At 45.9% G+C, this 13,146-nt stretch overlaps 1 protein-coding gene across 4 annotated transcripts in view; it reads right to left on the minus strand.

Annotated features, from left to right (window-relative positions):
* The window catches only part of LOC101721755 (solute carrier family 22 member 4), a 58,241-nt gene that overhangs the window by 27,361 nt on the left and 17,734 nt on the right, over nt 1–13,146 (minus strand). For 3 of the 4 annotated variants that reach the window (XM_013079055.3, XM_013079058.3, XM_087194556.1), the window contains exons 2-3: nt 3,001–3,104; nt 735–889 (exon numbers count right to left, since the gene is read on the minus strand). In XM_013079055.3, coding sequence (XP_012934509.3) covers nt 735–889; nt 3,001–3,104 — 259 coding nt within the window. Of the gene's footprint in view, nt 1–734; nt 890–3,000; nt 3,105–4,147; nt 4,399–13,146 lie in introns of those variants that run through there. The other variant, XM_087194558.1, reaches the window with a different exon arrangement.

A 13,146-nucleotide genomic window follows, 5' to 3' on the forward strand; every position in this document is an offset into this window, starting at 1 on the left:
CGCCCCTCTTCTCACCTGCCCATGCTGGGGGCTCAGAGAGCATGTCGGGGGCTCACTCCTGAGGATGGCCCTGGTCAACCCATCTACAGCTCCCTTCACTTCCTCCCCCAGAGAAGCTGGAGAAGGTGCTAGGGGCCTCTTCATAGCCTTGTCACTGATGACTTTTCTTCTGCAGCCTGGTATTCCTAGCCACAGCCTAGCAGTTGCAGGCTACTATCAGCACCATGAGACTGATCTTACACACAGCTGATATAGTCAAGGTTGGTGTTGATTTGGGTCAGACCAGATTGGTCTAGATACACTGTTGTTAATTCCTCCTGTATGACAAGTGCCATTCCCACCTGTGTAGCAGCCCCACCAACTGTCCTAAGTCCCTTCCTACGGTGTCAGGCAGAAGTGTCTAGGCTTCACACCCTAGATCAAAGATATCCCCAGGCTGTTCTTCCCTCAGCTCCCCCTTCTCTATCTTTCTCCCAAGCCCTGTGCTCCTAAGAATGGATCTCAGTGGTTGTGTGGTTGGTTTTGACTCCTTTCACGGGCAAGCACAGAGATGGCTCCTTGGGAGGACCTTTCCTGTCCATGACTGGCCTAAGGAGCCCCTGGTTACAACTCACACCTCAATGCACATGTACATAAGGCTGATTGAGCTTTGGAAGTGTATCCTAGTGTCCCCCTCCTTCCTGGCCTTTCAGAAAGCTGAAGGAGGAACCCTGTGTCTCAGAAGCCATTCCTACCTAGTATGAAGGCCACCACATAGTTGGAGATCTGGCCCATGCCCACGATGACAAATAACACTGTGAACATCTCCCAGTTGATGGAGAAAATTTGCAGGAAGCTGAAGCCAGTTTGCACACCCATGGTTGCAAAGAGAACACTCTTCCTGCCAAACCTGTGGAATACAGCATAACATAAAACATGAGACATGCAGGTTGCAGCTGGGCAGCAATTCAGAGTGTGTCATGGTTTAGATCTAAAAAGCCTCATGTGTTTGGAAGGTATTTGGGTCACAGGGGCACTATACTTACCAGCAGCTTCATCCACTGTGAGTTCAGTAGCTAGACAGGCTCTTAGTAGGTGGGGCCTGGGTGGAGGTGGTCCTGGTAGAGTGTATTGGACCTGGAAGGGTGTATTCTCAGGCCCAGTGCCCCTCCCTTCCTGGCTGCCATGGGTTGAACAGCTTTCTTCTGCCAGGCCCTTCCCTCATGCCATTTCTGCCTTGAGCCATGTGACAAAGGACTGAAGCCTTGTGTCAAAATAAACTCTTTTAAAAAATTTTGTAGGTGCCAGGTATTGGATCCCAGGGATAGGAAAATGACTAAGGAAGATTTTGGTACCACGAGTGGGGTCATTGTTGTAACTATACATAACTATGTGGTTCAGAAACCTTTGGTCATTATGGGTTTTTTTGTTTTTGTTTTTTGGTACCAGGGATCGAACTCGGGACCTTGTGCTTTCAAGGCAGGTGCCAGAAGCACTGGGCTAAATCCCCAGCCCCCAGAAGCCTTTGGAATTAGTTCACAGAAGGAGTTTGGAAAGGTTTGAAGAACCCAGATAGAAAAGCCCTAAAACACTGTAAGCAGATTGGTAGGAGATTCTAGTTGGAGCTCAGAAGACCAGAATGCTAATGGGAATGCAGAGAATAAAGGCCAGGCTTAGAAAGTTTCTGTTGTGAACAACTCCATTGGCAGTTGAACTAGGGGCTATGTGTGTTACACTCTGGCAGAAAATGTGTCTTCATTTTGCCCATGTCCTGAGACTGCAGGAGATTGAGAGTAAGGGCAGTGGCCTAATTAATCTGCCTGAGGAAATTTCAAAGCAGCCCTACATTTGGGCTATGGTGTGGGTACTGCTTTTAGCCAGATCTACAGTGAAAATCAAAAGGCAAATGCAGATGTGAAAAATTTGTAGTTTTATCAGAAAGGAAGCACTTGCAGAGTTGGGGCCGTGAAGAATGTAGTTGCTAAAAGGATAAACATTAAAAAGAAGCCAAGTACTTTGCATGAGGACAATAGAAAAGATAGCTTGAAGATATCTCAGGAATCAGCAAGACCCCACTCTTCACAGGTTTTGGAATGTTAAACTACAAAGCTTTCATTTGAGAATAGAGTCTTTGGGCCCCCTGCTGGAGTGGAGCTAGAGTCATTTTTTGGGATTTCTTTCACAGTGCTCAGCCATTCAGGCACTCAGTGGCCTCTGCAGCCATGATCTAAAGGAGCCTGGGTACTGTTGAGCTGGCAGCAGACCGTAGAGTCATCCACCTGATGCTCGTTCGGCAGGCATGCAGAATGCAAGAGTTACAGAGTCATGGACGCTTCCACCAAGATTTCAGAAAAAGGCCTGAGAGGCCAGATGGTGTGCCTCCTGAGAGAGCACTGTATGAAGATGTGGCAGTGAAGCCAAAAGTGCACTGGAGACCCCAGGAAGTTGGAGATGCCAGGAACATGGTATGTTTGCTAAGGAAAGTCATAGGCAATGAGCAGAGCCACTGGAGTGAGGCTAGAAACTTTGGGCCTGATGTCGCGATGCTATCTATTCCAGTCTATGAGCTTCAGGAGCCTGGGTCAGTTCTGTGGTCTCAAAATCCAGACCCAGGGAGACCACAGCCAGTGCTCACCCTGTGACCTGACCTCTGGTTGGTGACCGTTGGGGGATCAATCACATGTCACCCACTACCTGCCCCTGACGTAACTTTCAAGAGTTGGGATGGGACAATGGGATGACAGCATTGTGCTCTGAAAACAGGTTTGTGGAATGGGGACTTCACTTTCCGGTGGGATAGGTGGCCTCGCACCGACCACAGCCAAAGCACAGGCTGAAAGCACAGTCTGGGGGGAGAGAACACAAGTGGTAAGGCAGGGAGTGCTGAGGACAAGGCTCCTCCAATCACAGACTTAGTGGCCGGAGAGTCCTCCCCTTTTCTGGGGGAGAAATACCCCGAATCCAAGGCAACCCCTAGGAAGTCAGGGAACTACCCAGCTTTTCTCTCTCCAGGGTCCTTACCTGTCTGAAAGCTGCCCAGACACGAAGGAGCCAAAGAGCACGCCCACGAAGAACAGGGAGGCAGTGAGGGGCGTCTTCCAGTCATCCTCACACACCAGGTTCCACTGCCAACAAGACAGCACAAAGCATGAGCCAAGCCCTGCAGCAGGCCTCAAGCCCAGCCCAGCTCCTAGGGAATCTTGGGTGGCACCGGGCACATTCTCCTCCCCTGTGCCTTGCAGCTCTGAGGCTGACTCCTGCCTACCATTCATAGTGGCAAGCAACATCTTCTGAAAGGAAGGCTGGTGGCTCCTACTCTGCTTATGTGACACAGGAGAGGCCACGCTGCACCTGGTGACTCCTCATGCTGCTTTGCAAAGTAGGCCTTGCCCTTTTAGGAGGCAGCCAAGCATGGAAGGAAGGAAGGTGTTTGAAAAACTTGGGGAGCAGGGCAAAGGCATAGTCACTTGGTCCAGGGATATAAAGCATCCTCCCCCATTTTGCATAGTGCAAGGGGTCCCAGGGACTCTGTTTTTATTTTCTGGGCAGACTCCTGTGGAAAGCTCTGTGTGCCCTGGTCCATTCACACCAAGGCCTGCCCTCTCCCCAGGGCTCCTATCTCCCCTTCCTACACTCCTGTCCCCTCCTTGCCATCCAGCCTTCTCAGCAGCATGGTTCCTCCCATTCCCCAGGGACAAGTGCCTGCTGGTTGGTCCACAGAATGAGTTTCAGCCAGAGTTTCCGTTCCAGCTGTTGACTGAAGTCAATTCAGCAAAATCTTAAGGGTGTGTGTGTAATTACCTCTCATTAAAAAAAAAAGCAGGTACCCATGAGTCTTTTGGGCCCGGGGGCCTGGAACAGGGGTGCGGCTGTGATGATCCAGCCTACAGGAAAGTCCCCCAGCCTCCCACCCAGCCCCCGGAGGTGATCTTGCTTCCACGGCATTTGCAAAGCAATTCAACTCTTTCTCCTCACAGCTGCGGTGAAATCGGCACCGACGGAAACACACGTTTTTATATTTATACCTCACCTCATTTCTGCACAGTGAGAGGAGTTTCTAAAGACGTATACAAAAGAGAAATGTAAAGCAAAATGCTGAGGGGAATAAGAGAACACAGAAAGTAAACAGGAGGGCAGGTGCAAAAGCCAGGACGGGGGTGAGGCCGACCTGGTATTGTCCTCCCGCCGATCCGCCAGTCGGGCCCCAAGTCCCTCGCTGTCTAGCAGCTCAGCTCCCAGGAGGGTCGGCCAACCCACAGTGATCAACTTGTTCTGCAGAGCCGCGGTTTTCCTTTTCTGTTCTCATTTTATTTGCTTGTTGGTACATGTTAGCAATACGTAACGACCACAGTATCACGGGGACTCGGTACACGGATATAATGCGTCTTAGCTCTTCTTTTTTCATGGCCTGCCCCTCACTTCCCTCCCTGGCCCTTTCAACCCTTGGTCTCTTTCCCATTTGAAAAACCTGTGTTCATTGTTTTTCTTCAATGCTTTTCCCATCCCTTTTCTGCCCTTCCCTCCCCCTTCGCTCTGTCTCTTGTTCCCCCTTCAGCTTGAAAAAGATCTCCCTACTTGCTATTTATCCATCTTCTATTTTACTTTAAAAATATATATAACTAAAAAGTAAATATATATAACTAAAGTTTCTCATGTAAGAGAAACCATGCAATATTTAAACTTATGTGTTTGACTTACATAACTTAATATTAGGGTCATCAGGTGCATCCATTTACCTGTGAATTACTCAAGTTTATCTTTATTTACGGGAGAATAGTGCTCCATTGTGTATAAGTACCATATTTTCTTTATCCATTCATCTGCTGATGGGTATTCAAGCCATTTCCAAGATTTAGATACTATAAATTATAACCAGGGGTATGCATGTATCCTTGTAATGTGATGACTTCAACTCTTTTGGGAAGATATCTAGAAAGGAAATAGCTGGATCAAGTGGAATTTCTAGTTTTAGTTTTTTGAGGAATCTCCACGCTGGTTTCCACAGTGATCATACTAGTTTACCTTCCTACCAACAGTACAGAAGGGTTCATTTTCCCCCACATCCTTGCATTTGTTACTAGATTTCTTCATGACAGCCATTCTTTCTAGAGTAAGATGGTAGCTCAATGTTGTCTTAATTTGCATTTCTCTAATGGCCAGTGATATTGAACATTTTTTCATGTATTTATTGTCCATTTGTACTTTTTCTTCTGAGAAGTGTCTATTCATTTCAGTTGTTCATTTTTTGATGGAGTCTTTTATTTGGGGGGAGCTAATGCTTTTTGAGTTCTTTATATATTCTAGATACTAGTCCTCTGAGGAAAAGCTGGCAAAAACTTCCCATTCTGTAGGTAGACTCTTCACTATGTTGGTTGTTCCATTTGCTGTGCAGAAGTTTTTTAATTTGATCCCATTTGTTGATTCTCAGTATTATTTCATAGTGGCACAGTTTTTCTGAGTACTGAGACCTGAAAGTCTCTCCTATATACCTTTTTCTATAAAAGAGTTGCTCAGATGTAGAAGATAATGTCCTCAAGGACACCTCTGTTCTAAAGACAATAGCGAGGGAGGGCCAGGAGGCTTCCTCTCCTGGAGCTCACAGTGCCGGCCCCAGCAGGGCGCTCAAGCATGGCTCTGCAGAAGAAAAACAGTATAGGCCAGGAACTTGGATTTCCAACCCTCAGGCACAATCCAAGGGTACATCTGAGACCATTCTCAGAGTAGGGTTGGCTCACCTGGAACTATGGTTAGGATGTCCCCACTAAAACTCATGTTGAAATTTAATTCCCATCGTAAAGTATTAAGAAGGCAAAAACTTAATCTGACTATGGTATCCTTTGGGAGGAAATTAAGGCCCACAAGGTAAATGAGGTCATGAGGGTGGGGCTTTAATTTACTTCGACTGTGACTTCATAAGAGGGAGAGAGAGATCTAAATTGGTAAGCTAAGGACCCCACCGGATGCAGCCACTGAATCTTGAATTTCCCAGCCTTCAAACCTTGAACTGAACAAAAATTTATTCTTTCCAAATTATTTGTAAACAAACCTTTATTCTTTTTTTTCCCCCCAGTACCGGGGATCAAACTCAAGACCTTGCACTTTCGAGGCCGGGTGTGGCACCACTGAGCTAAATCCCTGGCCAAACCTTTTTTCTTTAACAACTGCTCTGGGACTAAGGCACCTGAGGTGCCTGAATGGGCTGCAGGGGCGAGGGCACCCGGCCCTGTAATACTGTATAGCAGGCTCACGTGCTCTGCCAGCCCAGATCAGAAGAGGCCCAGAAGACATATGCCTGAATTAATGGTCCCCTCCTCTTTTTCGGGAACTTTCTCTGAACAAACCTTTCCTACTCTTAACCTCCTTTGTCCTTAAAATCCATTCTTTAGTATCAGAAAACACAAGCTTGGGACAGCTGACATCTAACAGGCTAGGAGTTATTTTCTCCACAGCAGACTGGAGGTTCCACCAAGATCTTTGGAAAGAGGTAAGAGTTTGCTTTTGTTCCATAGAACCCCCTTAGAGTGTTTCAACTGGATTGCGATTCATTTAGGTAATCAAGAACTGTCATCCTTTGTCAGTTCCTTACTCCCTGTATTTTTTGTCAAAATGATAACAGGCTTAAGTTGAGGGCATGGAAAGATTGTGTCACCTTTTATGTTTGGGTTTCTTTGATGGGACATCTTTCGTTTTGTGAACAAGGCTTTGTGTTCCTGCGTTGACTTGTTTTGCCTTTATGAGATGACCTCGTTTCTTATTACATACAGCTCTTTGGGATGGTGTTTGAACCTCTAATTGGCTTACAGCTCAGTGCTCCTGGGTGTGTCTGAGGATTCAGATGGAACAGGTTTTGGAAGTACAACTTGTATAGGGTGGCTGTTGATATTATTAGAAAATGGTAAATGCAATCCTGAGAATTTTCCCTTTCCAATTGCAGGCTCCTATACCCTTGGAAAATGTGTGCGTGTAGCTAAGGACAGCAAAGGTAAGAGGCACTTACTCTCTCTTCCCTAAAGTGGGAATGTGTAGTGATCTTGAAAGGCATTCCTTTAAAATAGACAACATCCCTGGCTTAGACAGGACAGGAAAGTCATGGTCATCCAGGAAGATACACCATAAGGATGCAGTCCATCCATGTCTTGAGCAAGTGTCTCTCATGGGATCAGCCGGACCAGCTGGGAAAACTCATCCAGAGCCACTGTGGGGAAACAGATCTCCGGGTGACACCACAGAAAGCTGTCTCTAAGACACGCACATCTATGATCCCTAAACACTATAGCCTAAAGGACTCCCTCCAATCTGCCCTTCTGAGCCTCTTTCTCTCTCTCTGTCTCTCTCTCTTAAATAGTCATTCAGGTCCCTTGATCATTGGTTTAATTTTCTGTTTGGTGAGGCTTCCCTTCTAAAACAGCACTGTTACAGTGGACTCAATTGTAGCTTTTGCATTTAGAAACATGCTTTGGAGTTGAAAATGTGAGCTTTAGACAGAAATGGCAATTCAGAGGAAGTAGGTGCATCCCAGTAAGGGTGGATAATCTAGTCTGACTAATCTTCTGATAGGTCACTCTCTAGTTAGCAGCCACCTGCTCCAGAGCAGCAAACATCAGGGAACACCTTGAGGGCATAAAAAGTAGGTGGGATTAAAAGAGATTAATTTTCTCCCCTTGTGGCTTTTCAAATGGAAGATTCAAGGTCAAATTCTCTTGCTCTTTTAGAGCATATTCTTGAACACTGCAATTTTTTTACTCTTTTTCTACACCTGGGTATCCTCTGAGAGAAAATAAAACTCCAAGGAAAATATTGACTATAATACTATTTTGCAACTAGATTTGTTCTACAAGAGAGAAGAGCAATAGTCCGAGGTACCCTGTATTCAGACCTTTTTTGCTTTAAAAGAGAATCCTGACTTATGTTCAAAGTGTGGATGTAAACCACTGACAAATGCCTCTGGTCCTTAAGCCTCAGTCATGCATATACCATTACTGAGCCTAAAGTTCCACTCTCTTGTCCTCCTTTTTTTTTTTTTTTTTTTTGAGACAGGGTCTTGCTACGTGGTTCAGGCTGGCCTTAAACTCACAGTGATCCTCATGCCTCAGCCTCTCCACTGCTGGGAGTCTAGGCATGTGCCACCATGCCTGGCAAGGCTGAGACTTCAAAGTCACTAATGAAAGCCTCCACTGGTCTATATCCACTCTATCTGATTTCACTGAAGCTCCTCAGGGACAATATACTTCATGGGAGGTGGGTGGAGAATTCGGCCCTACCCATGTATATGTGTCCTTTGCTCTCCGTGACTTCAAACAGAACAAACAAGATCTGGGAAAGTTTTCGGATAATCCTGGTAAATACACTGAGGTCTTAAGGGGACTAACTCAGACCTTTAAACTAGGCTAGAAAGATGTAATGTTGCTTTTAAATCATACGTTGACTCCTAGTTAAAAAAAAACCAAAACAAGCAGCACTACAGGCTGCTATTACATTTGGAGATGAAAATAATATTCTTCATTTTGAAAGATTGGATGAGAGACAGCAATGGAAACCTCTGGTTCCTGTTGGAGCCCAGGAAGCCCCTATACAAGATCCCTACTGGCCTCCCAGCGGGCCAGGAGGTTGAAATAGAAAACATTTCCAAACTTATATCCTTGAAAGCCTAAGAAGGACAAAACTAAGCCCTTCAATTATTCTTGATTGTCAACTATTAATCAGGGAAAGATGAGAACCCCTCTGCCCTCTTAGAGCATTTACAAGAGGCTCTAGGAAGGTACACGTTTCTGTCCCCTGATTCAGTACAAGGACAGATTATTCTTTTTGTTTGTTTGTTTGTTTGTTTTGGTACTGGGGATGAACTCAGGTCCTTGCCTTGTGAGGCAGGCAGGCTGCGGAACCACTGAGCTAAATCCCCGGCCCAAGGACAGATTATTCTTAAAGACAATTGTATGACCCAGTCAGCTTCCTGTCAGGCCCTGCAGGAGAGGACTGTTACAGGGCACTAGGACCCGCCCCCGTGCGCTGGTGCGACCTGGAGCCCGCCTGCGGGAAAGACCACCACAGACCATCACATCCCAGCCCTCGGCTCCAGGAAACATCTACACTGCCAGCCTGGGGAGCACAGGGCACTTATCTCTGCCTCCTGACCTCCCCAAGACTGCAGCTCTCTCATACCAACGCCTGGCAACTGCCTGGCAACCACCTCCCTACTTAAATCTATGCCCTCTCAATGCCCTACACCGATACCCCGCTCGGAGTCAGCCTGCCTGTTTGTGCTTGAGTGAATGAACAACTTTGTTTGCTCATACAAGGCCAGCCTGGGTGATTTCTCTGCTCTCTGCAGCTCTGTTATACTTCAGATGTCAAGAAAAAGCTGCAAAAGATGGCTTTCACTCTGGACAGTTCACTCTGCTCTAGTGAGAGTTGCTACCTTGGTCTTTATAATGGAGGCTGAAAAGGGGCCAAAGGGAGAAAACAGAGACCAAGAGAAAGCAGCTGCCGCGGTCGTGTCCTTAAAAGGAGTAATCTCCGAGTCTGATTGCTTGGACTGCAAGAACAGTTCAAGGACTAAACCCACTTGCTATGGCTATGGGAAACCAGGGCATTTAAAAAAGAACTGTGATAAAAACCATCACACCAAGAGGTCCCCTACGCCATGCCCTGCATGCAGTGGTGACCACTGGAAGTTGGACTGGCCTCTAAGACGAGGCCCAGAGCTCAGACCCGTCTTATCAGCCAGTCCAGCGGGACTGAAGGGCCTCGAGGGCACTCTACATCCTCTCCCTCTGGCTGGGCTGCCATCTCCACAGAGGAGCCGTGGGTAGTCATGACGGTAGAGCGATAAGACGGGAGCCAGCCTTGTTTTGGTCCTTTTCCACGTGGCCTTCCTTCCAGCTGTCCTATTACAGTGAAAGGAGTCACCGAGGGATGGTTCACTACTTCTCCCAACCTTTAGGCTGTAACTGGGGCGGCTTTCTCTTCTCCCATTCCTTTTTTGATCATGCCTGAAAGTCTAGTTCTCCATGTGGGAAGAGACATCTTGTTTAAATGCTATAATATACATTCACTCAGGTCCGGCACAAAGCCTTCTGCTTGTGGAGAATGAAATAAACCCTAAAGTAGGGGCAACTAAAGTCAAAATTAGAAGAGCAATAACAACTGCCACAGTACAAATACATCTTAAAGACCCCGCTATTTTTCCTCACCAGAGGCAATACCCTCTAAGAATGAAAGCTAAAAAAGGACTGTTGCCTGTAATGGACAATTTAAGGGCACAAGGTTTACTTACACCTCATAACAGCCCCTGCGATACTCCACTCTTGGGAGCCCCAAAACCCAATGGAGAGTAGAGGTTGGTACAGAATCTTCGATTGGTAAATGAGGCAGCAGTACCCACCCACCCAGGGGTACCTAACCCGTACACTCTCCTTTCCCACATGCTGGTTGGAACTAGATTAATAATATCAACAAGAATGAAAAGGGGGGAAAGGGAACTAGAGGAGGAAGAAAGTAGGGGGAGGAAGGGAATTAAAAAAGAAACAAGCTGTAGTATGTACAGGTACCAACTGCCCAAGAGGATTGTAAAATACATGTACTGCAAACTTGTACTAATAAAACAAAATTTTAAAAAGAGAAAAAAAAAGACACTGGTTGGTTCTTGGTGTTAAATGTAAAAGGTGCCTTCTTTTATATTCCTTTGTATACGGACTCCCGGTTTCTTTTTGCCTTTGAAAATCCTCATGATCAGGCCTCCCAACTGACTCGGATTGGGCTGTCTCAAGGGTTCCAAGACAGTCCCCATCTCTTTAGACAGGTATTCTTCCATGACTTGGCCTTTTCAATCTTCCCAAGTCCCAGACCTGCAATATGTAGATGATATAGTGCTATGTGCCTCCTCAGAAGAGCTCCCCAGCCAGGCACTCGCGCTCTGCTGAACTTTCTGGCAGTCCGAAGTTACAGGGTCTCTAGGTCTAAGGCACAGCTTTGCATCTTTAAGGTAAAATATTTAGGCCTTATCATATCAAGGGAGCCCAAAGACTGAGGGAAAAAAGAATTAAACCTATATTTTTCTTCTCACAGCCCAAGACCCTAAAACTGCTACGAGGTTTCCTAAAAATTACAGACTTTCACCACCTTTAGATAGCAGAATATGGTGAGACAGTGTGACCTCTTCACCAGCTTGTAAAGAAAACCCAAAAGGCACATACCCATATTTTAACCTGGGAATGTGATTCCCAAACTGCATTCCAGAAGCTTAAGCAAGCGCTTCTAAATTTCCCAGCTCTGAGCCGCCTCACGGGACACAGTTTCAATCTATATGTCAATAAAAGGCAGGGCATGGTCTTGGGAATGACTGGTGTGGGGGTGCCCAGCAGCCCCTAGGGTATCTGAGTCGAAAATTAAACACACCAGCAAAGGGATGGCCTGCTTGCCTTAGGGCTATGGCCCCCCTGGCTCTTCTGGTACTAAAAACATCCAAACTGACCTTTAGCAAAGAGCTCCCTGTATACACCCCTGACAATGTGGCAGGACTTCTTTCCTCCAAAGGAAGCCTAGGGCCATCAGACAGCCAGCTTCTCAAATATTAGGCTCCACTTTTAGAAGGATCAGCCATCCACGTAAAGACCACTTCTCCTCAAATACTGCTACTTTTCTACCAGAAAAGGACAAAACTGAGGCTAAAAGACACAACTATAAACAGGTAGTTCTCCACACTTACACAGCCAGGAAAGATTTGCTAGACACACCCTTTGCTGACCCTAATTTGATCCTCTTTTGATGGCAGTTCCTTCATGGAATGGGGCAAGAAAGGCCAGATGTGCTGTAGTGACTATGTGAGACACTCCCAAGGTTCTCACTTGCTCCAGCTGGCAAAACTCATATCTCTAACAAAAGCTTTACAACTCAGTAAAGGACACAAAGTTAATATCTGTACTTATTCAAAATAAGCTTTCCTAGTGCTACATGCTCATGCAGCCATGTGGAAAGGGAGAAATTATCCAATAGCCAATGGATCTCCCATAAAATGTCAGAAGGAGATAGATAAACTTTTATCATCTGTCTATCTGCCCTCTAAGGTGGCAGTATTTTACTGCAGAGGGCACCAACAAGGAGTTGATAAAATATCCCAAGATAACCAATTGGTTGATACAGTTGCAAAAGAAGCTGCTCAAGGCCCCTCCCATCAGGCCTGATTGGGAAGGGTCCCTTGGTCAGACTTGACTCAAATATTTTTAGTCAAAAATGGGACTATCTCATATGGATGTCAATTTCTTCCATTGGGAAAGTTATAATCAGACAATGGTAAATTGTTTCTTCCTGGTTCTAATCAATGGAAAATTATTAAGACTTTACATCAACCTTTTGCTGGGGGAGAGATAAGATACACTAGACTGCCAGGCATGGTGGCACATGCCTGTAATCTCAACACTCAGGAGGCTGAGGCAGGAGGATCACTGTGAGTTTGAGGCCAGCCTGGGCTACATAGTGAGTCCAAGGCCAGCCTGAACTACACAGTGAGACCCTGTCTCAAAAAGCAAAACAAAACAAAACACTACCAGATGGCTTCAGAATTATTCATAGGAAAGGGGCTCTGTCTGACAACACAACAGATAGTTAAGGCACGTGAGCTCTGTTAAAATAAACAATTCTCTTAACTGGACCACAGTTCCTCCAGGCACGCAGAGACATGGGAATATCCTGGAAAAACTAGCATCTTATTTCACCCGTATACCAAAAAGTAAAGGACTCCAGTACATATTGCTCTAGGTAGATACTTCTACTAATTGGGTTGAGGCCTTCCCTTGCAAAACAAAAGAAGCACAGGAGATGTTAAAGGTTTTCGTCTCAAAAATCATCCTCAAATTTGGACTCCCTAAGAGTTTACAGTAATAATGAGCCTTCTTTAAAAACAATAGTCACATAAGATATCTCTCAGACACTGGGCATTCTCTGTCACCTTCATTGGTCCTAAAGACTACAGTCATTAAAAAAGGCAAAAAAAAGAGCCCCTAAAGAGACACCTTCACAAAATGCAAAATGGCCCAGGAAGCACACCTACAGTGCCCCAATTCACGACCTTTAGCTCTTATAAAAGATATGTCGGAGATTTAGCTCAGTGGTTCCACTGCCTGCCTTGCAAGTGCAAGGACCCGAGTTCAATCCCTGGTACCAAAAAAAAAA

This window comes from Heterocephalus glaber, unplaced genomic scaffold (assembly GCF_053883595.1).
Source record: "Heterocephalus glaber isolate CG9 unplaced genomic scaffold, H.glaber_assembly_v1.0 deba00001606, whole genome shotgun sequence".
NCBI classification, from domain to species: Eukaryota; Metazoa; Chordata; class Mammalia; order Rodentia; family Bathyergidae; genus Heterocephalus; species Heterocephalus glaber.